Source organism: Thalassophryne amazonica, chromosome 1, assembly GCF_902500255.1.
Source record: "Thalassophryne amazonica chromosome 1, fThaAma1.1, whole genome shotgun sequence".
In the NCBI taxonomy this organism is placed as follows: domain Eukaryota; kingdom Metazoa; phylum Chordata; class Actinopteri; order Batrachoidiformes; family Batrachoididae; genus Thalassophryne; species Thalassophryne amazonica.
The window spans coordinates 15,421,142-15,449,071 of record NC_047103.1 but is presented as its reverse complement, the minus strand read 5'-3'; the positions used below and the strand labels follow the sequence as shown (position 1 = coordinate 15,449,071).

The 27,930-nt window shown below is 39.2% G+C and overlaps 1 protein-coding gene across 2 annotated transcripts in view; it reads left to right on the top strand.

Annotated features, from left to right (window-relative positions):
• Positions 1–25,005, top strand: part of LOC117506482 (membrane-bound transcription factor site-2 protease-like) — a 37,235-nt gene extending 12,230 nt beyond the window's left edge. Inside the window, exons 3-11 of one of the 2 annotated variants that reach the window (XM_034165981.1) lie at positions 78–216; positions 2,489–2,592; positions 2,819–2,946; positions 5,872–5,990; positions 8,667–8,847; positions 18,364–18,467; positions 19,911–20,109; positions 21,870–21,945; positions 24,004–25,005. In XM_034165981.1, coding sequence (XP_034021872.1) covers positions 78–216; positions 2,489–2,592; positions 2,819–2,946; positions 5,872–5,990; positions 8,667–8,847; positions 18,364–18,467; positions 19,911–20,109; positions 21,870–21,945; positions 24,004–24,226 — 1,273 coding nt within the window. In that variant the 3' untranslated portion in view covers positions 24,227–25,005. Of the gene's footprint in view, positions 1–77; positions 217–2,488; positions 2,593–2,818; positions 2,947–5,871; positions 5,991–8,666; positions 8,848–18,363; positions 18,468–19,910; positions 20,110–21,869; positions 21,946–23,998 lie in introns of both variants that reach the window. The other variant, XM_034165989.1, reaches the window with a different exon arrangement.
• The last annotated feature ends 2,925 nt before the right edge of the window (positions 25,006–27,930 follow it).

Genomic DNA, 27,930 nt, shown 5'->3' with positions numbered 1-27,930 from the left:
CACATCATCACGTCGCTTTAATCCGAGTATGGATTTATGCCCATAAAATGTTATTGTGCCACTTCCGTCCTGTGCAGGTTTAACAGTGGTCTGGTGTTTGGTGTCGTTGCCATGCTGGCGTCCGTGGTGCTGCTGATGAAGACTCTGCAGCAGACGCTCGCTCAGATGACCACAGACAACCCTCGGATAGGAGGTCAGCAGGCGCTGCAGGTGGTGGTACGTGCCGTGCACACGCACGCAGCTGGACCTTTATAAGAGCTAAATGAGCAATCGAGTATCTTAAGTATGTGTGTGTCATTCTCAGCATTTTGTAGCTCTTGGGTGGGTACAAATTGAAAAGTGAGGAGGGGAGGGGTCTCTTCTGGCTTTCATCCCGTTTATAATTTTATTTGTAGCGGGGTCAAATAACCCCCCCAGTGGAACACTGAAGGTGATTGATGAGAAGTGTTAGCAGGATATTTGTAACCAAGTATTCAGCCTGAAGCAGCACAGAAATGCACCACACTGCCAACAACAGACAGACATGTAGACGACACTGAAACTGTCATTTGAACAAAGCGTGTCCTAAATCCTGCAACAGCAGATTTTATTTCCTTCAACTGAATGTAAGTACCGTATTTTCCGGACTATAAGTCGCACTTTTTTACATGTTTTGGCCTGGGGTGCGACCTATACTCCGGTGCGACTTATAAATGAAAAATATACCGGTAGGATCTCAATTAATTTACTGTAACAAAACAATTTTACGTGACAGAGTCAATCTATGTTTTAAAATGGCCACCAGAAAAGGAAATGCAATGCATCATGGGCACTGTAGTATGGTGGCCGTCCTATAGGTTATGCTGGTCGCGATAACCAATCAGAGAACAGAACGTTGGACGCGTATTCCTCACCTCACCCACAGCGTGAGAAGCTGACGAACACGGTGCTTGCTGTTATTCCAGCATGGCGAACAGAACAGCTTCCACCCTTGGATATCAGTGTGAGCAGAGTGTTTAAGTTGACGCTGAGAGCTGCGTGGGAGCACTGGGTGAGCGACGGTGGAGGATTAGCGTGTGCACTTGGAAGGAGCTGGCGTCGATGATTGTGAAAAGCGTTTGAAGCAGACGAACATGGTGTTTATTCCGGGACGGCTAACAAAACAGCTTCAACCCTTGGATATCAGTGTGAGCAGAGTTGACGCTGAGAGCTGCATGGGAGCACTGAGCGACGGCGGAGGATTAGCGTCTGCACTTGGAAGGAGCTGGATTGACACCGCTGGGTGGTCATGAGCTGCGCAGGTAGGCGCTGCATGGTTCGGCTCGCAATGTGGTCCGCAAAATACAAACGTATCGGTAGGTAAAATGCAGCTCACGAGAGGGCACTCGAGGCTTGTGTGACTGTTCCTGCAACTTCTGACTACCATAGAAAAATAAAAATTTCAACGTTACTGATAACTTAACAAGACAACGGAGAAGGCCCGAAAAAATGCCACCAAAAAGAAAATCATACTCTGCAGATTACAAGTTAAGACTGGTTAAATATGCATCCGAAAACGGTAGCCGTCACAATATTATCATCTGAACTTTTCATGTTAACATACCTGTATGTCCATGGGACTTATAGTCCAGTGGACCTTATTTATGGTTTATTTTTCTTTATAATGGATAAAGTGGCTGGTGCGACTTATACTCCGGTGCGACTTATTTATGGTTTGTTTTTCTTTATAATGGATAAAGTGGCTGGTGCGACTTATACTCCGGTGCGACTTATTTATGGTTTATTTTTCTTTATAATGGATAAAGTGGCTGGTGCGACTTATACTCCGGTGCGACTTATAGTCCGGAAAATACGGTAGTTTACATTGAAGGGATTGTTGTCTTTATAACATTAAATAGATCACCCTTAATCAAAAGTTAGGGGGTTATATAGGATCCTGTCCGTCTCTGTCCATGGGTCATGTTAGTGTAACTCTTCCAAACCATTTGTTGGATTTTAATCGGGATTTCACAAAATCAGAGTGAGTGTGCGATAACTAAATTGATGAGGGAAGCCACCAAGAAGACGCTGTGCAAAGTGAAACTTTTGTATTTTGATTCATGTGTTTAGAATGATTTGTGGTGAACTTGCACAGTGATAGTGATTTATTTATTTGCTTGTCTTTTTAACTCTTTGAATTACAGCTGACAATCTGCACTACAAGCACATCTTGGTGGTTTCATGTAACCTCCATTGCGGTGGAGTAGAGAAGCAAAATTACAGAAATGGTTGCTGTCCGAATACGTATGGACCTGATTCCAAATGCCCTTGTCAATGTCGCTTAGAAAACTGTGTCTGTCGAAAGATTAAAATGTGCTTAAGAATGATACTGGCATTCTTTCTCTGCAGGGTACAAATGTGTGTGTGTTATTTAAATTATTTATTATTGTTTGATATATTGTATTTTTTGTGCTGAGAAATCTGATGTGTTTGTGTCCAGATGTGCCATCTGTGTCTTTGTGGTCTTTAGGTTCCTGGTGTGAACCTGCCAGTGAGCCAGCTGGGTTATTTCTTCATCGCTCTGCTGCTCAGTGGCGTCATACACGAGCTTGGCCACGCGGTGGCAGCACTGAGGTAACACCCTCACAAACTCCACAAGACACTGTCTGTTACCATATCAACAAGCAGGGTGCACAGCTGACTAAGAAAAAAGCGCGTTAAATATTTGGTGGTCATAAAACAACAGCTGAGTAAAGTTTCTAATTAACTGAAGCATTTTGTAACAGTGGTGTTTAAATATTGCAGTATGTTAATTAACTGAATGCTGCAGTGTCTGAAGTATATTTCTGTCTTCCTCCAGGGAACAAGTGCGTGTGAATGGCTTCGGGATGTTTGTGTTTGTGGTATATCCTGGAGCGTTTGTGGACCTCTTCACCACACACCTCAACCTCATATCACCCACTCAACAGCTGCGTATCTTCTGTGCCGGTAAGACCGACGTCGGCAGCGCTGCACACTTTCAAGACGATCATCCTGATTGTGTTTCCAGCTAATGTGATCACAATTATTAAACAAGCATTTACGGTTTATCCAGAAAGTATTCACAGCACTGCACTTTATCCTCATTTTTTGAAATGTTACAGCCTTTTTCCAAAATGGAGGATTTTTTTTTTTCAAAATTCTACACACAATACCCCATAATGACAATGTTTATAAAGTTGTTTTTTTTTTTGTTGCAAATTTAATAACAATAAAAAACCTAAGCAATTGCATGTACATAAGTATTTACAGCTTTTGCCATGAAGTTCAAAATTGAGCTCAGGTGCATCCTGTTTTCACTGATCATCCTTGAGATGTTTCTACAGCTTAATTGGAGTCCACCTGGGGAAAATTCACTTGATTTGACATGTTTTGGAAAGACACACACCTGCCTGCATATGAGGTCCCACAGTTGACAGTACATGTCAGAGCACAAACCAAGCATCAAGTCAAAGGAATTGTCTGTAGAACTCTGAGACAGGATGGTCTCGAGGCACAAATCTGGGGAAGGGCACAGAAACATTTCAGTTGTCCCAATGAGCACAGTGGCATCCATCATCCATAAATGGAAGAAATTCAGATCTACCTGGAGCTGACCAGCCGTCTAAACTGAGCGATCGGCGGAGAAGGGCCTTAGTCAGGGGGGTGACCCTAAGCACACAGCCAAGATCTCAAAGGAGTGGCTTCAGGACAACTCTGTGGATGTCCTTGAGTCGTCCAGCCAGAGCCCAGACTTGAATCTGATTGAACATCTCTGGAGAGATCTGAAAATGTCTGTGCACCGATGCTCCCCATCCAACCTGATGGAGCTTGAGAGGTGCTTCAAAGAGGAATGAACAAAACTGGCCAAAGATAGGTGCACCAAGCTTGTGGCATCATATTCACAAAGACTTGAGGCTGTAGTTGCTGCCAAAGGAGCATCAACAAGGTATTGAGCAAATGGTGTGAATACTTATGTACATGTGATTTCTTAGCTTTTTATTGTTAATAAATTTGCACTACAATTTAGTAGAATTTTAAGGGGAAAAATGTATTTCATCCATTTTGGAATAAGGCAGAAAAAGCGAAGCGCTGTGAATACTTTCCAGGCACACTGTAAATTCTCATTTCTGACCTGACAGTGGAGGTTAGTCTCAGGTCTTTTATTCCTAAATGCAGAAGAGCTGTTTCCCCATCCAATAATCCTGCTCTGCACTTAATGTAATTAGTTTTTGAGTAAATGACAGGTTGAGCCTGTCAGGTGAAAATGAATATGTGAAAATTAATCATGTCCCCAGCAGGCCACTGTAAGTGATCTGTAACTGTTAACACTGGTGGTCAAGACAAATTTTGCAATTATTGATCAGCAAATGGCCAAATATGTGTCAGAAGCAGGAAGAAAGTGTTCTGTAGCCAGTGCCCAAAGGATTGATTTAAAGGGATATTTATGTAATTTCGTGCTTGTTCTCATGTTTCTATTTCAGTCATGTAGTAGAGTTGTTTTCACGTTGACATGAAAAGCAAAATTTTAGCTGCAGTTAACACTCTTGCTTCCGTGCCAGAAGGTTTTGGGTTCAAAGCCAACCATGCCCGTTCTCCATCTACATCTGAAGTGTCCGAATGTGAAACCCAGTTAGTTGAGGTCAACGTGCACGTGCCTTCTTCGGTAACTGTCAGCGCACAAAATATTAAAAAATTTGAAAATACCATTTTGATTTAATGAATGAGTTTATTTGGCACATAATTCAACACACACACACAAAACTCAGAACCAAATCAAAATCAAATCAATTTTATTTATATAGCGCCAAATCACAACAAACAGTTGCCCCAAGGCGCTTTATATTGTAAGGCAAAGCCATACAATAATTACGGAAAAACCCCAACGGTCAAAACGACCCCCTGTGAGCAAGCACTTGGCAACAGTGGGAAGGAAAAACTCCCTTTTAACAGGAAGAAACCTCCAGAAACCTCCTCCAAAACAACTTTGCAACTTTTCATTTTATTTGTGGAAATCTTTGCATTTTCTCATGCATTTTCATTGAAATTCCTTTTTTAATCTTTTTTTTTTCTTTTTTTTGCATTTAAACCCTTCATTTGGATTTGCATCAGGAAGCCTGTCAATCATAAAAGTTCTGTCAAATCAGGGTGTAGATCCAAAATAGGAGATGATGCGGATATCTGATAAAATGAAAGACGCCAAACGAAATATCCCCCCCCCCATACTGGGACTCTTTGATAATGTGATGCACAACCTCATGGTGTGCATGTGACATTACATGTGGAGAAAAGACACTTTACAGCTAAAAACAGGTAGCTGGTGAATTTAAAAGAGCAAAACCTGCTGTGAGGGAGTGCGGTTGTTTCATGAGGGGAAACCTGCAGTATGTACGGCCGTGTGGTATTTGAACTTTTCAGCCTGAAGCCAAGTAAAGGCATCAGTATCTTTGAGTCGCAGTGTTTGTGGGAAGACAATAACTCTGGGCGATGATGGTAGTCATAAAACCGAGACATCCAGTTGGATCATGTGATGAAGCAGAGATGTTTTTCTCATCAGAGAAGTGAAGACACAATATCATGCTGTGTTTATTTATTCGGATCCACCCTCTTTCCTTCACAGTAGAGACGGCTTCACTCTCGTGTTTATTATTTATTACTGCACAGTCAGATGATGTCACTCTAATAGTTAATTTGCTGTAATGTGGCTACAAAAGCACACACCCTTTATTTGTGTTCACTGTTTACCACAAAGCAAGTCCTTTAACTCATTCATTTCATTGCAGTACTTGATGGAGATGCCATTAAGATGTTTGACTGAAATAGTGCCAAAACTCTTCAACAGTGCCAGATTCAGAATCACATGTGATTAGCAGAGTTTTTGATTTCTGTCTCCAGGAGTGTGGCACAACTTCATCCTGTGTCTGGCAGCATTAGCCATCCTGTTCCTGCTGCCCGTCTTTCTCTTTCCGTTCTACTCCACTGGCGCCGGCGCGCTGGTCACAGAAGTTGTGCAGGTTAGTGGATCTGCATTTTGTATTTAATAATAATAGTAATAATGATGAATTTTCTTACAAGATGCTCTCAAATGATGCATGTAAAGTCCTCCCCCACCTCCAAAAAAATGATAATAAAACACTGTGTGCGTGTTTTTATATATATATATATATATATATATATATATATATATATATATATATATATATATATATATACACACACACACACAATAAGTCAGTAATTTTTGACAATTATTAAAAGTCAAGGTGTTGTTTTGTTCCTTCATTGCAGTATATTGAAAATTAATGTGTTTAACTATTTGAAGCTTCATTTGAAAAGGTTTGAAACATTTCACTGGCCATATCTTTTAACTAGCTGGGGTACCCGGCGCTGCCTGGGTTAACCTGTTTTAGACATAAGCCAAATGCCAATCATTTTAATCAAAACAATTGCCCAACATTTGTTTTTGTAATGCTGATGTCTTATAAATTAAGTTAATGGGCTAAACATTCTCCATCAGAACTATAAGAGGTGAACTACCCAAACAAAGTGGAAATACTTGGTTAAAAGACAAACATTTGAAGTCCTTCATGCAAACTTTGTTTTGCAAATTTATAACAGAATTATGCACAAAAGGTAGGTAACAGTAAATGTAAATATCAGTGAATCAAAACTGAGGTAGTGGTGTGTTTCACTGTTTTTACATTGCAATTTTACAAATATAAAATGAATGTATTCAGACAGGAAGGCAAACTGGGTTGTACAGGACAGTCAGGTGCTTAACAGTTGAGAACATAAAGTAGTTGAAGAAAGGGATTAAATAAACAGAGATGGCCAACACATATGGCCATGGTCATGGCCATTCAAATTTCCAGCTATGGCTGGAAATTTGAATCTGCCTGGTCATACCCACAGCCAGCTATTTTGGGGGGTAATTTTCAGTTCAACTTAAAAAAAAAAATACCAGTTTGTTCCCTATGTCATGAGGATTCACAATATATATAGTTTTTAGGGCTACATATTATAGTTAGGGAGTTTATCCCAGACAGACAGACAGACAGACAGAAGTTGCAGCATGAAAAGCACATGGTACAACACTGTATGGTCTTTCAGAAATGGCTATTTTGGGGGTAATTTTCAGTTCAACTTTTAGTAAAATGGTACCAGTTTGTTCCCCAAAATATATATAGTTTTTAGGGCTACATATTATAGTTTGGGAGTTTATCCCGGACAGACAGACAGATGTAGCCCTTTATGTATAAAGATTTGTTTTAAGAAAAGCTACTTTTTGGAAAATATGGGCCGTTTGAATATTGGAGCTCAGTGTTGTGTATAGCATCCATGTAACATTACTGGCAGGACGAAGTATATAACAGGAATTATGAAGTTAATAGTGTTTAATGGGTGTCATAGGTTCATTAAGGTGCACTATTAAAATCAACAGGTCGCAGTGAAGACAGGTGTTTTTTTTTTTTTGTTTGTTTGTTTGTTTTTTGCCCCAACCTTGGGCCGTCTGAAATGAAGCAAACCTGGAGAAGGCAAAAGTCTTGCAGTTCCTTGAATGGTCACTTGAGGCTGGCTACAAAAGTGACATACTTTTCATAGAAGCCCATGCTAAAATGACCTGTTTACAGCAGAAGTAAGCATATTTGTAGACCGATTTAAAAAAAACAAACAAAAAACAGTTTTGGTTTCTATGGCTAGTTTCCTCCTCCATGACAGCTGTACCAAGGTGAATTTAAAAAAAACATGTAAGTTTAAGATACTTTAGCCATACACTTATGAATAATTAGTGGTGTGGTTGTTGAATGGCAGGTAGTGTGTGCTGTACACAGAGTCCATAGCCCCGCTAGCAGAGAACATTAGCAGTTGCTGCTTGCTGTAATAATATGGCTTGCTGTCTGATTAATTGTCCTGATGGACCATCTTAGAAGTCTGTGCTCCAGTGTTTCTACAGAATTAACTTTTTGTTATTTATTATACATGTCAGCACTATTAGCAGAAATTGGTAGCTTGGTGATGTTAGCTCCACTGTTATGCTGCGGTTACTGAGGCGATAAGTAGGTCATACGTTTTAATGCCCTGCACCCAATCCACCTATCATGAAAGCCGCCGCCCAGTCTGCAAAAATATGCTTTAATAAAACACCTGAACCATGGTTAGCCTGTTAGCTTTAGCTTGTTTGGTACCTCTCAGATGGGGTTGTGTGTTCCAGCTTACGTCCTTCTGCCCAGTGGACACAGGGTCTCGCCCACACTTCACCTCTTCACTCATTTATGGGCTGGCTAGGAGTTTGGTGGAGTAAGCATTGCTAACATGGCAACACCCAGAGTCGCACTTTTTGAGTTTCAAAACTGTTGTTCAGGAAATTGATGGCCAACGTCATGTAGGGTTTGTCCAGTGTATATACAGTCTCCGAACATCACTGCCTACCCGTGGTTGGATGAATTGCTGAATTTGATGGATGTTGTTTCATTGATATGGTGCATTTGACTATTGAGGATTTTATCCACAGTACGAGAAGGAGTCAAAAAGAGTGAAATTAGATGATGGAGTGTTTTGGTTGGGATGAAAACCTGCAGATTGTTGCTCCTCTTGGTGCATGCAAGTATTTGACCGCAGTCCAAAATTTATTTTAGAAAACATTTTAAAATAATTTCTATGTGATTTGTGTAATTGTTTTTACCCACCAGGGTTCTGCGGCCGATGGTCCTAGGGGTCTGTCAGACGGGGACATTGTGACAGGACTGGAGGATTGTCCAGTCTCAGGAGTGGAGGAGTGGACCAGCTGTCTGTCTCAGCTCTCTCACACGCCGCAGACTGGTTACTGTGTCCTGGTGGCAAGTCTGCAGCCCAGCTGGGCCCACGGCCGAGGTCAGTCCACCGTGTCTCTAACGGAAATATATTCATATAACTGGTAGACAAACTTATTTTATCCTCTTACACCCTAGAGTCCCCAAATTTGGGGACTTGCCCAGTTTTGGAACATTTGAACACTCATAACTAACCAGTGCTGACACCAGCATACACTTATTACAACCCCTGGCAAAAATTATGGAATCACCGGCCTCGGAGGATGTTCATTCAGTTGTTTAATTTTGTAGAAAAAAAGCAGATCACAGACATGACATAAAACTAAAGTCATTTCAAATGGCAACTTTCTGGCTTTAAGAAACACTATAAGAAATCAGGAAAAAACATTGTGGCAGTCAGTATCGGTTACTTTTTTAGACCAAGCAGAGGGAAAAAATATGGAATCACTCAATTCTGAGGAAAAAATTATGGAATCATGAAAAACAAAAGAACGCTCCAACACATCACTAGTATTTTGTTGCACCACCTCTGGCTTTTATAACAGCTTGCAGTCTCTGAGGCATGGACTTAATGAGTGACAAACAGTACTCTTCATCAATCTGGCTCCAACTTTCTCTGATTGCTGTTGCCAGATGAGCTTTGCAAGTTGGAGCCTTGTCATGGACCATTTTCTTCAACTTCCACCAAAGATTTTTAATTGGATTAAGATCCGGACTATTTGCAGGCCATGACATTGACCCTATGTGTCTTTTTGCAAGGAATGTTTTCACAGTTTTTGCTCTATGGCAAGATGCATTGTCATCTTGAAAAATGATTTCATCATCCCCAAACATCCTTTCAATTGATGGGATAAGAAAAGTGTCCAAAATATCAACGTAAACTTGTGCATTTATTGATAATGTAATGACAGCCATCTCCCCAGTGCCTTTACCTGACATGCAGCCCCATATCATCAATGACTGTGGAAATTTACATGTTCTCTTCAGGCAGTCATCTTTATAAATCTCATTGGAACGGCAGCAAACAAAAGTTCCAGCATCATCACCTTGCCCAATGCAGATTCAAGATTCATCACTGAATATGACTTTCATCCAGTCATCCACAGTCCATGATTGCTTTTCCTTAGCCCATTGTAACCTTGTTTTTTTTCTGTTTAGGTGTTAATGATGGCTTTTGTTTAGCTTTTCTGTATGTAAATCCCATTTCCTTTAGGCGGTTTCTTACAGTTTGGTCACAGACGTTGACTCTGGTTTCCTCCCATTCGTTCCTCATTTGTTTTGTTGTGCATTTTCGATTTTTGAGACATATTGCTTTAAGTTTTCTGTCTTGACGCTTTGATGTCTTCCTTGGTCTACCAGTATGTTTGCCTTTAACAACCTTCCCATGTTGTTTGTATTTGGTCCAGAGTTTAGACACAGCTGACTTTGAACAACCAACATCTTTTGCAACATTCCGTGATGGTTTACCCTCTTTTAAGAGTTTCATATTCCTCTCCTTTGTTTCAATTGATATCTCTTGTGTTGGAGCCATGATTCATGTCAGTCCACTTGGTGCAACAGCTCTCCAAGGTGTGATCACTCCTTTTTAGATGCATACTAACGAGCAGATCTGATTTGATGCAGGTGTTAGTTTTGGGAATGAAAATTTACAGGGTGATTCCATAATTTATTCCTCAGAATTGAGTGAGTCCATATTTTTTCTTTCTGCTTGGTCTAAAAAAGTAACCGTTACTGACTGCCACAATTTTTTTCTTGATTTCTTATAGTGTTTCTTAAAGACAGAAAGTTGCCATTTGAAATTACTTTAGTCTTGTCATGTCTGTGATCTGCTTTTTTTCTACAAAATTAAACAACTCAAATCAATTTTATTTATATAGCGCCAAATCACAACAAACAGTTGCCCCAAGGCGCCTTATATTGTAAGGCAAGGCCATACAATAATTACGGAAAAACCCCAATGGTCAAAACGACCCCCTGTGAGCAAGCACTTGGCAACAGTGGGAAGGAAAAACTCCGTTTTAACAGGAAGAAACCTCCAGCAGAACCAGGCTCAGGGAGGGGCAGTCTTCTGCTGGGACTGGTTGGGGCTGAGGGAGAGAACCAGGAAAAAGACATGCTGTGGAGGGGAGCAGAGATCAATCACTAATGATTAAATGTAGAGTGGTGCATACAGAGCAAAAAGAGAAAGAAACACTCGGTGCATCATGGGAACCCCCCAGCAGTCTAAGTCTATAGTAGCATAACTAAGGGATGGCTCAGGGTCACCTGATCCAGACCTAACTATAAGCTTTAGCAAAAAGGAAAGTTTTAAGCCTAATCTTAAAAATAGAGAGGGTGTCTGTCTCCCTGATCTGAATTAGGAGCTGGTTCCACAGGAGAGGAGCCTGAAAGGTGAAGGCTCTGCCTCCCATTCTACTCTTACAAACCCAAGGAACTACAAGTAAACCTGCAGTCTGATAGCGAAGCGCTCTATTGGGATGATATGGTACTATGAGGTCCCTAAGATAAGATGGGACCTGATTATTCAAAACCTTATAAGTAAGAAGAAGAATTTTAAATTCTATTCTAGAATTAACAGGAAGCCAATGAAGAGAGGCCAATATGGGTGAGATATGCTCTCTCCTTCTAGTCCCTGTCAGCACTCTAGCTGCAGCATTTTGAATTAACTGAAGGCTTTTCAGGGAACTTTTAGGACAACCTGATAATAATGAATTACAATAGTCCAGCCTAGAGGAAATAAATGCATGAATTAGTTTTTCAGCATCACTCTGAGACAAGACCTTTCTAATTTTAGAGATATTGCGCAAATGCAAAAAAGCAGTCCTACATATTTGTTTAATATGTGCATTGAATGACATATCCTGATCAAAAATGACTCCAAGATTTCTCACAGTATTACTAGAGGTCAGGGTAATGCCATCCAGAGTAAGGATCTGGTTAGACACCATGTTTCTAAGATTTGTGGGGCCAAGTACAATAACTTCAGTTTTATCTGAGTTTAAAAGCAGGAAATTAGAGGTCATCCATGTCTTTATGTCTGTAAGACAATCCTGCAGTTTAGCTAATTGGTGTGTGTCCTCTGGCTTCATGGATAGATAAAGCTGGGTATCATCTGCGTAACAATGAAAATTTAAGCAATGCCGTCTAATAATACTGCCTAAGGGAAGCATGTATAAAGTGAATAAAATTGGTCCTAGCACAGAACCTTGTGGAACTCCATAATTAACCTTAGTCTGTGAAGAAGATTCCCCATTTACATGAACAAATTGTAATCTATTAGATAAATATGATTCAAACCACCGCAGCGCAGTGCCTTTAATACCTATGGCATGCTCTAATCTCTGTAATAAATTTTATGGTCAACAGTATCAAAAGCAGCACTGAGGTCTAACAGAACAAGCACAGAGATGAGTCCACTGTCTGAGGCCATAAGAAGATCATTTGTAACCTTCACTAATGCTGTTTCTGTACTATGATGAATTCTAAAACCTGACTAAAACTCTTCAAATAGACCATTCCTTTGCAGATGATATCAGTTAGCTGTTTTACAACTACCCTTTCAAGAATTTTTGAGAGAAAAGGAAGGTTGGAGATTGGCCTATAATTAGCGAAGATAGCTGGGTCAAGTGATGGCTTTTTAAGTAATGGTTTAATTACTGCCACCTTAAAAGCCTGTGGTACATAGCCAACTAATAAAGATAGATTGATCATATTTAAGATCGAAGCATTAATTAATGGTAGGGCTTCCTTGAGCAGCCTGGTAGGAAAGGAGTCTAATAGACATGTTGATGGTTTGGAGGAAGTAACTAATGAAAATAACTCAGAACAATCGGAGAGAAAGAGTCTAACCAAATACCGGCATCACTGAAAGCAGCCAAAGATAACGATACGTCTTTGGGATGGTTATGAGTAATTTTTTCTCTAATAGTTAAAATTTTATTAGCAAAGAAAGTCATGAAGTCATTACTAGTTACAGTTAAAGGAATACTCGGCTCAATAGAGCTCTGACTCTTTGTCAGCCTGGCTACAGTGCTGAAAAGAAACCTGGGGTTGTTCTTATTTTCTTCAATTAGTGATGAGTAGTAAGATGTCCTAGCTTTACGGAGGGCTTTTTTATAGAGCAACAGACTCTTTTTCCAGGCTAAGTGAAGATCTTCTAAATTAGTGAGACGCCATTTCCTCTCCAACTTACGGGTTATCTGCTTTAAGCTGCGAGTTTGTGAGTTATACCACAGAGTCAGGCACTTCTGATTTAAAGCTCTCTTTTTCAGAGGAGCTACAGCATCCAAAGTTGTCTTCAATGAGGATGTAAAACTATTGACGAGATAATCTATCTCACTTACAGAGTTTAGGTAGCTACTCTGCACTGTGTTGGTATATGGCATTAGAGAACATAAAGAAGGAATCATATCCTTAAACCTAGTTACAGCGCTTTCTGAAAGACTTCTAGTGTAATGAAACTTATTCCCCACTGCTGGGTAGTCCATCAGAGTAAATGTTATTAAGAAATGATCAGACAGAAGGGAGTTTTCAGGGAATACTGTTAAGTCTTCAATTTCCATACCATAAGTCAGAACAAGATCTAAGATATGATTAAAGTGGTGGATGGACTCATTTACATTTTGAGCAAAGCCAATTGAGCCTAATAATAGATTAAATGCAGTGTTGAGGCTGTCATTCTCAGCATCTGTGTGGATGTTAAAATCGCCCACTATAATTATCTTATCTGAGCTAAGCACTAAGTCAGACAAAAGGTCTGAAAATTCACAGAGAAACTCACAGTAACGACCAGGTGGACGATAGATATTAACAAATAAAACTGTTTTTTGGGACTTCCAATTTGGATGGACAAGACTAAGAGTCAAGCTTTCAAATGAATTAAAGCTCTGTCTGGGTTTTTGATTAATTAATAAGCTGGAATGGAAGATTGCTGCTAATCCTCCACCTCGGCCCGTGCTACGAGCATTCAGGCAGTTAGTGGGGTGTTGACTCATTTAAACTAACATATTCATCCTGCTGTAACCAGGTTTCTGTAAGGCAGAATAAATCAATATGTTGAGCAATTATTATTTCATTTACTAACAGGGACTTAGAAGAGAGAGACCTAATGTTTAATAGACCACATTTAACTGTTTTAGTCTGTGGTGCAGTTGAAGGTGCTATATTATTTTTTCTTTTTGAATTTTTATGCTTAAATAGATTTGTACTGGTTGTTGGTGGTCTGGGAGCAGGCACCATCTCTACGGGGATGGGGTAATGAGGGGATGGCAGGGGGAGAGAAGCTGCAGAGAGGTGTGTAAGACTACAACTCTGCTTCTTGATAACTGAATGAACATCCTCCGAGGCCGGTGATTCCATAATTTTTGCCAGGGGTTGTATACATCAAAATGTCAAGCGAAGTCTCCTCTACAGAAGTATCCACTTCAATCACATATCAACTACCGTATTTTCCGGACTATAAGTCGCACTTTTTTACATGTTTTGGCCGGGGGTGTGACCTATATTCCGGTGCGACTTATAAATGAAAAATATACCGGTAGGATCTCAATTAATTTACTGTAACAAAACAATTTTACGTGACAGAGTCGATCTATGTTTTAAAATGGCCACCGGAAAAGGAAATGCAATGCATCATGGGCACTGTAGTATGACGGCCATCCTATAGTTCACGCTGGTCGCGATAACCAATCAGAGAACAGAACTTTGGATGTGTATTCCTCACCTCACCCACAGCGTGTGAAGCTGACGAATACGGTGCTTGCTGTTATTCCGGCATGGCGAACAGAACAGCTTCAACCCTTGGATATCAATGTGAGCAGAGTGTTTAAGTTGACGCTGAGAGCTGCGTGGGAGCATTGGGTGAGCGACGGCGGAGGATTAGCGTGTGCACTTGGAAGGAGCTGGCGTCGATGATTGTGAAAAGCGTTTGAAGCAGACGAACATGGTGTTTATTCAGGGACGGCTAACAAGACAGCTTCAACCCTTGGATATCAGTGTGAGCAGAGTTGACGCTGAGAGCTGCATGGGAGCACTGAGCGACGGCGGAGGATTAGCGTCTGCACTTGGAAGGAGCTGGATCGACAGCGCTGGGCGGTCATGAGCTGCGCAGGTAGGTGCTGCATGGTTCGGCTCGCAATGTGGTCCGCAAAATACAAACATATCCGTAGGTAAAATGCAGCTCACGAGAGGGCACTCGAGGCTTGTGTGACTGTTCCTGCGACTTCTGACTACCATAGAAAAATAAAAATTTTAACGTTACTGATAACATAACAAGACAACGGAGAAGGCCCGAAAAAATGCCACCAAAAAGAAAATCATACTCTGCAGATTACAAGTTGCGACTGGTGAAATATGCATCCGAAAACGGTAGCCGTCACAATATTATCATCTGAACTTTTCATGTTAACATACCTGTATGTCCATGGGACTTATAGTCCAGTGGACCTTATTTATGGTTTATTTTTCTTTATAATGGATAAAGTGGCTGGTGCGACTTATACTCCGGTGCGACTTATTTATGGTTTGTTTTTCTTTATAATGGATAAAGTGGCTGGTGCGACTTATACTCCGGTGCGACTTATAGTCCGGAAAATACGGTAACTACAGCTGAAACTCCAAGCAAATAAAGACTACCAAGTATAATTTTTTTGCATCCACAACATCCCCTAGGACCTGTCTTTTAGCTGATCCAAACTTTTGCATTTTTGACCTTGTACAGACTGAGAAATAAATCATAATTTATGGGTATGTGATTTTGATGAAATAGGCTCTATGGCTTAAGGAGTTAATGTGGATGAAGGATAGTTACTGCGTTTTAACTGTTCTTCCTGAGTGCTGTAGTTTATTAATAGGCTAAATTGACAGCGTTGATGCAATTCTGTGTTGTTAAATTTTTTTTTTTTACGTCCAGTAGTTCCCAAGTTATAAGCATTAACCAACCAAGAAACACTTGCCTTTTGATTTATTTATCTAAAATAAAAAAAAAAGTTGTATACAAGTAAAACGCAGAAGGTAAAATAATTAAGGAAGTTACCAGAAGTTGTGAAAAAAGAAATCAAATTGTATGATTGTGCTATAGCTATCAGTATCTCCTAACACTGTTCTTTAACCCTATTTCCTAACAGTGTTAAGATCATTTTTGTGAATTTTGATTGTTTTAGGTTTCATTTTATTGTTTCACGTTCTGTATTGTATTGACTGAAAATAATACCAAGGTTCTACAGACTTGGATAGAGTCGTTTGCAGAATGCACCTCTAAATACTGGTTTATGATCCACCAAAATATACAAAGAAAATCTTATTTTTACTTTTATCAGTGTGAAGTTTATTTTCAGACTGTAGCTGAGGGTGTCACCAAGGTGAGCACCTTTAAACAGTCATTCATGATGGATTTAATTCTTCACGTGTCTTGAAAATGTCACCTTTTAGAAGTGGCTAGCATCACATAGCGTGATGCTAATGGCTAATGTTAGCATGGCCAGATGGCTCCTGTGTGAGCAATATCTGCTTCTTGTGTGGTAGATGGACAGTCTCAATATTAAATTTGTTTTATATAATTTAAAGATGCTTTAAAAAAAAAAACCATCTTTATTGAAGTCACAAACTGAGTGTTGTGTGCCTGAATGGAGCACAGACACAACACAAACTGCCAAATACTTTCTTTTGTCACCAGTGTTGCATATCTTTCCTTTTGAGTAATTCTTCTAAAACGGGTGAGCAAAAACAAAACCACTTTGGTTGGTATAAAAATAGTTTTTCAGTGTCTTTTATGCAACAGTGAAATAAAGATGCTTTGTTGGCTAAATTTGTCCTTTGTGTCTGAAGCTGTTGAGCAGTAAGTGCTGCGTGTGCAGTCTCATGCAAAATCACGTGACTTCAACTAAAGGCTGTAATTAAAGATGTTATGTCTCATGTACAGACTCTTTTTGTTGTTGCTGTTATTCAGAATGCCTTTTAGTGAACAAACACAAATTTTAGTGCTTACGTATAAATCTCAAAATTATCAACACACACAATTATATTTCTGTGCTGGTGTTTTTTTTTATGTGCATGGCATTATTGTGTGTGGATGTTGGTGTGTGAGTGTGTGTGTGAGTGTATATATATATATATATATATATATATATATATATTATATATTATACATTACACATTGCAGTAAAACTCACCTAAACCATCATTGTATAAACCATATATTCTGTTTTTCTCCACTGGCAACAATTGCTGCCAAAGTGTATCGCTGTCATTTTCTACTCACAATAAAAAAAAATCTCAGTTACTAATGCAACTTTTTCTACTTAAAAAAAAAATCTGCGCATAAACGAGTTAAGACGAGTTAAAACGAGTTTTTTTCCCCAGAGGAATTTTTGACCCGGTCATTGAATGAGGCAGGTCCTGATTCCGGATACCCCGTAGATTGTTCGGCGCCTCCTGACTAACTAATCTGTTACATAATGGATTTTGTCCGTTTTAAACATATAACAGATTTCGATTACAACGGACAAAATGTGCTGGTCCATCTGAACCCATTATATTTGAGTTTTACTGTGTGTGTGTGTGTGTGTGTGTGATATACACACATATATATATATATATGTATGTATATGTATATATATATATATATATATATATATATATATGTATATGTATATATATATGTGTATGTATGTATGTATATAAAACTTTCAAACAATTGGTTAAAGATACACCTATTGATACACTGGTGTGCTAGTATGATGTCATATGACCTTTTAACTGGAGGGGTCAAACTGAAGGTCATAACTGTTTAACTCAAACATTTTGGAGACAATACAGAGTCACGACTGTAGAAGTGTTGTGTGTTAGTCAAAGACAAAGTGGTTACATTTTGGACAGAACTGATCAAGTGTCACACAGAACCATTTGGTATCACAAAGAATTCATTTGCGTGACTCGGCGTGGTGTAACGTGATGGGCCGCTCTGTCACTGTCTGGGTGCCTCTTATGCGTTCTTACATTGTTATTGCTCTGCAGGTTTTTGGACTTGGGTTTGGTTGTTGGGTAACAGAAGCAACCTAAAGATGCTATATTGAGGATTTATAATGTGCTTTCTCCACCACTTCGACATTTCGTAAAGTAAAAAGTGGCTACGTGAACTGTAAAAAATAAGTGTTATATTAATAACAGGTCTGCTTTATGCACGGCCTCCTGTACTGTTTTGTGCTTTCCCATTTAACTGGTCTTTTCGTTATTTAAATGGGTAAGAAGTCTTCTCCCAACTTGTTTAAAGCCGACTCACTCTGAAAGTTATTATTTTTTTTTTTTTTTTTTTTTTTATGTAATTCAGTTTGTGGTGTGAAGGTTTTATTTTTGTTCAAAGCCTGAATTCATTTATTTTGTTGTGATTTTATAAATCAGTAAAATACCTTTTTAACCTCTTGTTCATCCTGCATCACAGATTGAGGACAGTTTATGTCCGTCTGTATTGGAGACGAAGGGTAAAATCTGTTCTGTCCTTCAGTGTGAGTCGCGCCATCCTTGTCTAATAATCGAGTTGGACTACATTTAACGTTGTCCGTTCTTCATTGTCTCTGTGCAGCTTTCAAACGTTTGGACGGGACAATGGACTGCTGCAGCAACAACAGCCTGACAGACTTGTGTTTCTCCTACCTCAAACCACTGTCCGTCAGCCGAGAGAGAGAGGTGACATGCTGTCATTTGACTGTTTCTACATCCTTTTTGGCCGTTACTACTATCTATAATACCTGCTGTAGTTTGTACTATTTGTTATGTTTTGGTATCAAGTCATGTGGAATCACATGTCAAAGAATCAACCTTGTTTGACCTTTACTTTGGAGTTCCAGTAGTTAACATGGTCAAAACTATTCTATTTATTAATCCAGTTAATGCAACCAACAATTTGCACCAATTTTTCCCAAAATTGGCGCAACTTTAACTTTTCTCTTGACAAGATTAAGATCTTGACCTTAAACGTCTTGGGGTGCAATGTAAATAAGGTGAATTGAATAGAAAATGTGGAGTGTGTATCTGTAAAGCGCCGGTCACAACCCACCGTGCGTTTTTTTTTTTTTTTTTTTTTCGCCGTACGTTTTCTGCAGATGCCACGGCCACTACGTTTTTGTGAAAATGTACGGAGGCAGTAGCAAGAGGAGGGAGGGAGTGCGCTCAACGCACGTCTCTAGGAGTGTAACGATAAAGAGAATTGACAATAAAGCAGTGTGTGTGTGGGGTCGGCTTTTCTTTTGATGTGTGTGTTATGAGCGGGACCAGAGCGGCAGATGTTTTTCGGCGTTGGCGATGCATGAGCAGGTTCAGCCTGTTAGTGAAAAGTCACACAAGGTGTGAAACACTGATAGAGGAATATATTCACTACACACTTGATTACCAGCTTTTTAAATTTCAGCTTAATTCTAATTTATAGATGTGTATCACAATCTTCAAGATCTGATACCTACAATTTAATTCCATAGTATGTGGTGAGTAGCCTACTGCTTCCATACGGATTTGGTTAATTCAGTAGTAATTGAATGAAAATGTACTGCTTTGAATCCGTACTGAGGCAGTACTCACAATGTGCGTCATCTTTACTGCTGGTGAATCCGCAGCCTGACCACGACGAAAGTTCTGCATGCACTAAAACCTCTACGGCGTGTCTGCGTGCTCCTAAATTCGTACTGAGGCAGTACTTACGACATACAGATCTCCAAATTTAGCCCACGTTTTTGCAAGTAGACTGCACGCACGTGTAAGTACAGCGGGTTGTGACCACCGCTTAAGAGCCAACAGTTTGTGTAGGATTTAGGGAGGAAGAGAGTCAGGAAAAGATCAATAATTTAACTGAGTTGTCAAGGCAACAGTGACATCTGTCAATTGTCCCCTCACAGTGTCCATCTACTGATTAACAAGTGACGAGTGCGACATAAAAAAAAAACAGCTGTGATTAATCTGCACATGTGGACAATAAAATCTCCAAAACCATGAAGGAACAATATATACTATATATATAGTTTAAATGTGTAATAAAATAATGCTGGAAAAGACCGCCATTGTGATAATGTCAAACTGTTGTCTGGCTGTTTGTCTTTCACTTCTCCACTGACTCTTGTTGTGTTTGATGTTGCGCAGTATGCCTGCATGCCGGTGCGCAAGATGGTGACGGGGACGCGAACGTGTCGAACGGACGGTGACTGTGCCATGCACTACCACGCCTCCAGCATTTGTGTCACACCTTCTCTGGAGAACCAGACTCGCTTTATCCGCGTGACACATCCTCCCAACACCCACATGCTGTTTGTGGGATACCCGCCGCACCTTCAGTACGCTGGTATGTATGTGGGCGTGGCATAAGCTGGACTCCTTTTATTGTTAGTGTTTCACTGGCAGATATGGAAAAGCCTCAGAATGTCCCCTCTACAATCCAGGGAGTGAAGAGTTTAATGAATGAAAGAGTCACATCTGAAAAACAATAAATGATATCGGGTAACTCGCCCAATTTTACAACCTTCTCACTCAATCTGGTCAACTTTGATCCACCAGATCAGTGGAAAAAGCAACTTTGTTTTGCTTCTGTGATTAACCACGCAGTCATATCTCCACACAAGCCAGTCAAAAGGACTTTGTAGGACTTTAACAGCATCAATTCAACCTTTATTCTATTTTTGGCAGCTTAAATTCACAGTTCTTTTTTAAATTTTAAAACTATCACCTACTAGCACATGTGAATGTGTGTGTATATATATGTATATATTACAAGTAACAGGTTTGTCGTCATGCCCACCAGCAGCCTGTAGTCAAGGTACTTGTTATGGAGCAATATCTCCACCCAGTGGACAATTACTATTAGCGTAGGTACAATAGAGTTTCACCAAGAGCTCTGGTGTGATGGTGACACCAAGCGGTCCATCTCCACATCTCAAAGGTAACCATCTCTTCACTGCAGACAGCTCAACTGTGGACATTTCCTTGGCTTTCTCCAGCACTGAGGCACATATATGCAGGATCATGCACAGAGAAACACGCCACACAGCCAAAAATGTCAAAGCTGATGCTCATTTTAGTCTCCCTAAGTAACCATTCGTTTGATACGAAGCCATTCCAGTAGTACCCAGCACGATGGTAGACTCACTGGATATGTTGTCAAAGATAGAAGTTATGATGCAGTTGCAGTAAATTCCATACATTGATCAGGAGTTTTGCAAATAAATGCCTTTACTGGAACTAAAACCTTTCCAGTTCATGAGATTTTAGCATCATGAATCCACAAGCAACAATATCCGAGGAGCAGTTTTGATTACAAGCTACAAGATTTTAGATAAAAGATAGTTTATCAGCTAAAGGATTCAAGAGTGTGTAATATTTGTATACTGATTCAAAATACCCAAATACTTGTGTGTGTGTTAAGTCTGATGCCGTTTTGTATATTGGTGTTGGGCAGATGTGATTGATCCACTAGTAGTCAGTCGGTTGCTGATTACATTTTCAGTGTTGCAGTGGTGTCGAGCAGCAACTCCACCTTTGTGTGAAACGACTGAAACACTTTCTAAATGTGTTCAACAACAAAATTTGGTTTACCTTGTCCATGTCAAACGCAACACATGCTGTCCATGAAGCCTCTGATAAGAAGACAGCACCAAGGACGGACGAGCAATGCCGCCGTCTAAGAGAAACGTATCTGTGGCAGGAAAACCTCATCATTGTTCAGTTTGAAGGTGGACAAGACCAGAAGTATGAAAGTATTTAACAAATCCATTTAACATTTTTATTTTTTTTTAAGCAGCATTGATACTTTACTCATAGAAAGAACATCTGAAACAGATTTTAAATTACTGTGGTACAGGATTATATCGGCTCGTACCCTGATTTATTAATGTATTTTTATTTATTTGTTTTATTGGGGGATCAAAGTCAGTGTATTCCAAATTCTGGAATTGGTGTTTGCGTTGTTAAGGCAGCTTTGTTGTAATTTGGCGCTGCATAAATTGTTTGTCTGTTATCAATATCTCAGGTGGATTCAAGGTAAGTGAGTGGAATTTTTAACTGCACGCTGTATCATCAGCTGTACCTGATGTGTTTTGTCCTTCCCAGTCAGCCTGACAAACTTTGTTCCTCGGTTCGGTTTCCTCCATCAGGATCTGCCCGTCTTCTTGGAGACCTTCTGCAAGTATCCTTTAAAGTTTCAGTCACACTGTTTCCTGCTCCTCTATACCGCCGGTGTGATTATCCATTAGTAAATCATTGACACATTTATTAGTTCAAGTCGAGACTTCATTGACGAAATGATCAGACTAATATATATATATATATATATATTATATTATATTCTCTGATTTATGGTACTGTGAAGTGAATAGCTTCAGGTTTTTAATGTTTTAAGACAAGTTGTTATTGAGCTCTGTGAAATGTGAATGTACGTATTCTAACATTTTATAAACTTACGTTATTTGAAAATATCTAAGTTAGTCAGCTTGATTCTTCTGTTAAGTCGCAAAAAATTAAATTGTGAACTTTTAAAAGTGGTAAGTTGATATAAGAGTTCAGTGGTTGAGAAATTATATGATGAAGAGAATTTTTCTCGCTATGCAGAATAGACGTGTGTTACATTTCCTTCTTGGCCTCCAGACATTCAGTCTTCATTTTTAAATTGAATGTCTTTGTTTACTTGCCAGTAAATCATAATTGTGCATTTTGCCAATAGATTTCAGCATTATATTCAAATATTTTGTCATTAAAAAACAGTTATTTCATAAATTAAAAAGAAAAGATTTCAAAGACAAAAAAATTGTGTATATGAAGTGCCAAAAATTAAAAAAGCATCTGTGAAGAAACATAAATATGGGGAAAAAAAAATCTTGCCCACAGCTTTGCCTCCTCCTGAAACATAAAAAGATACAGAAAATATATAATCACTGGTGACATATTTTATAATGTTGCATCGAGTTTGGTCCATAAAATTAGAGGGATCAATTAGCTTTTCCCAAATTTCAAGATGGTATCTTGTTTGGTCCACAACCCAAAATATTCAGTCAGTCAGGAGTAAAAAAAATCAGAAATATATATTAAGAAGCTAAAATCAAAGAATTTGGACATTAAAACTGGGACTTGAAATAGTTCATTGATTAATATAATAGTTGCAACTTTACCGTTATAACCATTTGTTAACTGGGTTACAAACATATGTCAGAGTAAGTTATTTGACACCACAAAGCAGCAGATGGAAGCATTTCTCAGTTTATTCTTTAATAACTTTTCCCTATTGGTTTAATATTTTATACTTTGATATTTTGCATTCCTTTCATTTTAGCATCTATTTTTTCATCAGCAAGTTGTTATTATTGTTAATTGTTAATAATAGTATGAGAGTTTTCCAAGTCCTTCGTATACTGTGCTTGTTTCTGTTTGTCCATCTGGAGCTGGATCTCAGCAAACATTCTGTAGTTTCCTTCATGTTTGGTGAGATGTTTCCATTCAATCCTGGCCTGATGTCCATCATATCCAATTTGGACAGACAGCAGATTGCTGCTGCAGGATGAATCAAATCTAATTTAATATTTTTGAAGCAGCATAATTATCCTCAGCTGACCTTGTCTGGGTAAGATCTCCAGAGAGGATCGGAGATGGGACATTTTTGAAGAGAGAGCAGTTTTTGGTCTTGGTGGAGACACAGTTGGGGGCACCCTCCACAGTTCATGCGCTGGAAGATTTCATTGTGCAGAGTGAAGATCTTCCAGTCCACATCATCCCAAACCACTGAAATGAAAATGAGAGCTTCATACTGCGAGTTTTATCATGAAAAATTCCCTCAAATTTCCCCAAGAGTCTCTGGAGAAATTCTTCAATGAATGTCCAAAATTTGTCCATCTGACGTAAAAGCCAAGAGATGATCTTGTATGTAGGCTTCAAGTTAATAATTGTAAAATAAATATTTATTTTGTGCGTATGTTTAGGAAGAAATATATTTTTCTTTTCTGTGCCAAAATTTGCTCACATTACTCATTTGTGACAGCTGTCCTAAATGTTTTAAATCTTAACGTGTTGTTTTTTTTTTTATCATTTTATGTTAGAATGAATCACTGCATTACATTGAACATTACAGAAATTTAGCTTTCAAGCTTCTGCAGGTTCAACGTTGAAATATTAAGAAGTCCTGTCCTCTTGGCCTTGAACCCAAACAACACTATTATTTGTGATAATTGCCATCCTTAGCTTCGCCCTCGCTCAGATATGTGGTGTCTCTCTCTGGGGCGTTAGCCGTGGTCAACTCTGTGCCGTGCTTTGCTCTCGACGGCCAGTGGATGCTCAACGCCCTGCTTGATGCAACACTGGTTACCGTCGTAACAGACCGGCAAAAGCGAGAGCTGATTGGATTCTTCTTGCTGCTGGCGGGCAGCGCTCTGCTGGCAGCCAACGTGGCGTTGGGTCTGTGGATGGTCACGGCACGGTAACCACAGCCATTACCTGCCCGTAAGGTAAAAATCCACCAGCGGACGCCCGTGTGGACTGGCTTGTGTCAGAATGCGTTTGACGTGAGCGAACCGTTAAGCTGTGATCATACTGGGAATCGACTGTGTTATCCAGCAGGAGAAAAAAATAAAAAACATTCTGCCTTTAAGGCGTATATGGATTTCCAGGGGAAACGATACAATAAACACTTGATTTCTTCCAACTTTTACTGCCATAAACAAAAAAGCACATGGAAATAAATAATGCACTTGGTGTTAAACACAGTTTCCTTTATAACGGATGCACATTCAAAAAAGTGGCGTTGTGTCTTGTACATTTGAGGAAGAATGTTTCGCTTTCTTAGTGGTTGGATTCAAAAATATTTGAACTGTTGATACGGAGGCGTGTTTGTCTCATTCTGTGTTTTCCGGAGAGTTTCCAAAGCGTATTACGACACATTATTAAGGAATTCATCACAATGCTTTGCTCTTCCGAAACGTTCTAAACTGTTGAAATATGGCAGTACTTTAAAATCCATCATCACTTAAAGACTGTGGTCTGTTTCAGTTATGTGATTGGATCCCATTTTGGAATTAAACACATTTGTAAAGTTGAAGTTTTTCTCGGGTGTTGTAGTGTGATAATTACTTTGTTTTTGAACGCCGCGGTTTGTTTGACTGTGTAAATTAACGTTTCTACATTCCTGGCCTCTCACTGTTGTGCTCTGTAAAAAGATGACCTGTAAACTTGTGGAATAAAAGGACTACTTTTATGTGGAATGAAATTTTAGTAACTGGCATTCATCCTTCTTATTTTTTTATTTTAGCAGTAATTTCTCACGGTTGTAGAGTGTGTAACCTCACTGCATTTAAGAAATGCAGTGAGGTTACTTTAAGAAGGTATCAAAAGCACAATTCTCTGTTTTGACACTGTATCACTTGGTGTAAAATACAAATTTTTTAATGTAACATTAAAGTACAGGCAACAGTGGCATCTGTTGCAACTCACGTCATCAAATTAGGTTGAAAACGTTACTGCCCGATTGGAGCGAAATCCAGTTCTCCTGATTAGGGTTTGGGAGATTATTTTAGCATTCATTAAAGTAACTGTCTTACACGCTGAAAGAGTTTCGGTCCGAAGTATGGTTTTAGCTAAACTTAATAATTGTGATTTCAATTTCCTAATCTGCATTTATACTATATTTTCCAGAGTATAAGTTGCACCGAAGTTGCACCTGTTTAAAAAAAAATGCTTTTTGAAGAGGAAAAACCTGCATATTAGGGGTAATTGAGAAGTTTTGATCCTGACCCAGAAAACATTGGGCGGTGTTCTCCATCTTTGAATTCTGAGAAACCAACATTTCTCAACATTGCACCCAGTGAGTCAAAACTTCACACATGCTTGACAAATGGATATTTCTCAGAATGCAAAAGATGGAGAACACCACCCCACGGTTTCTGGGTCAGGCTCAAAACGTCTCAGTCGCCACTCATATAACTCACGCCTTTTCTTTAATTTGAGTTTTTTGTGCATTGTTGTAGTGTACTTTTTATTGGCATTTTTTTATTAATTTAATTTTGTTTCATGCTTTGACTAATTGGCAAAGCTTCTGGGGAAAACTTGGTCTTGTTAGGAGAGACGGCATCCATCCCACTTTGGATGGAGCAGCTCTCATTTCTAGAAATCTGGCCAATTTTCTTAAATCCTCCAAACCGTGACTATCCAGGGTTGGGACCAGGAAGCAGAGTTGTAGTCTTACACACCTCTCTGCAGCTTCTCTCCCCCTGCCATCCCCTCATTACCCCATCCCCGTAGAGACGGTGCCTGCTCCCAGACCACCAACAACCAGTAAAAATCTATTTAAGCATAAAAATTCAAAAAGAAAAAATAATATAGCACCTTCAACTGCACCACAGACTAAAACAGTTAAATGTGGTCTATTAAACATTAGGTCTCTCTCTTCTAAGTCCTGTAGTAAATGATATAATAATTGATCAACATATTGATTTATTCTGCCTTACAGAAACCTGGTTACAGCAGGATGAATATGTTAGTTTAAATGAGTCAACACCCCCGAGTCACACTAACTGCCAGAATGCTCGTATTAATTAATCAAAAACCCAGACAGAGCTTTAATTCATTTGAAAGCTTGACTCTTAGTCTTGTCCATCCAAATTGGAAGTCCCAAAAACCAGTTTTATTTGTTATCTATCGTCCACCTGGCTACTGTGAGTTTCTCTGTGACTTTTCAGACCTTTTGTCTGACTTAGTGCTTGGCTCAGATAAGATAATTATAGTGGGCAATTTTAACATGCACACAGATGCTGAGAATGACAGCCTCAACACTGCATTTAATCTATTATTAGACTCAACTGGCTTTGCTCAAAATGTAAACTCCCTTCTGTCTGATAATTTCTTAATAACATTTACATTTACTCTGATGGACTACCCAGCAGTGGGGAATAAGTTTCATTACACTAGAAGTCTTTCAGAAAGCGCTGTAACTAGGTTTAAGGATATGATTCCTTCTTTATGTTCTCTAATGCCATATACCAACACAGTGCAGAGTAGCTACCTAAACTCTGAGATAGAGTATCTCGTCAATAGTTTTACTTCCTCATTGAAGACAACTTTGGATGCTGTAGCTCCTCTGAAAAAGAGAGCTTTAAATCAGAAGTGCCTGACTCCATGGTATAACTCACAAACTCGCAGCTTAAAGCAGATAACCCGTAAGTTGGAGAGGAAATGGCGTCTCACTAATTTAGAAGATCTTCACTTAGCCTGGAAAAAGAGTCTGTTGCTCTATAAAAAAGCCCTCCGTAAAGCTAGGACATCTTACTACTCATTACTAATTGAAGAAAATAACAACCCCAGGTTTCTTTTCAGCACTGTAGCCAGGCTGACAGAGTCAGAGCTCTATTGAGCTGAGTATTCCTTTAACTTTAACTAGTAATGACTTCATGACTTTCTTTGCTAATAAAATTTTAACTATTAGAGAAAAAATTACTCATAACCATCCCAAAGACATATCGTTATCTTTGGCTGCTTTCAGTGATGCTGGTATTTGGTTAGACTCTTTCTCTCCGATTGTTCTGAGTTATTTTCATTAGCTACTTCCTCCAAACCATCAACATGTCTATTAGACCCCGTTCCTACCAGGCTGCTCAAGGAAGCCCTACCATTAATTAATGCTTTGATCTTAAATATGATCAATCTATTAGTTGGCTATGTACCACAGGCTTTTAAGGTGGCAGTAATTAAACCATTACTTAAAAAGCCATCACTTGACCCAGCTATCTTAGCTAATTATAGGCCAATCTCCAACCTCCTTTTCTCTCAGAAATTCTTGAAAGGGTAGTTGTAAAACAGCTAACTGATCATCTGCAGAGGAATGGTCTATTTGAAGAGTTTCAGTCAGGTTTTAGAATTCATCATAGTACAGAAACAGCATTAGTGAAGGTTACAAATGATCTTCTTATGGCCTCAGACAGTGGACTCATCTCTGTGCTTGTTCTGTTAGACCTCAGTGCTGCTTTTGATACTGTTGGCCATAAATTTTATTACAGAGATTAGAGCATGCCATAGGTATTAAAGGCACTGTGCTGCGGTGGTTTGAATCATATTTATCTAATAGATTACAATTTGTTCATGTAAATGGGGAATCTTCTTCACAGACTAAGGTTAATTATGGAGTTCCACAAGGTTC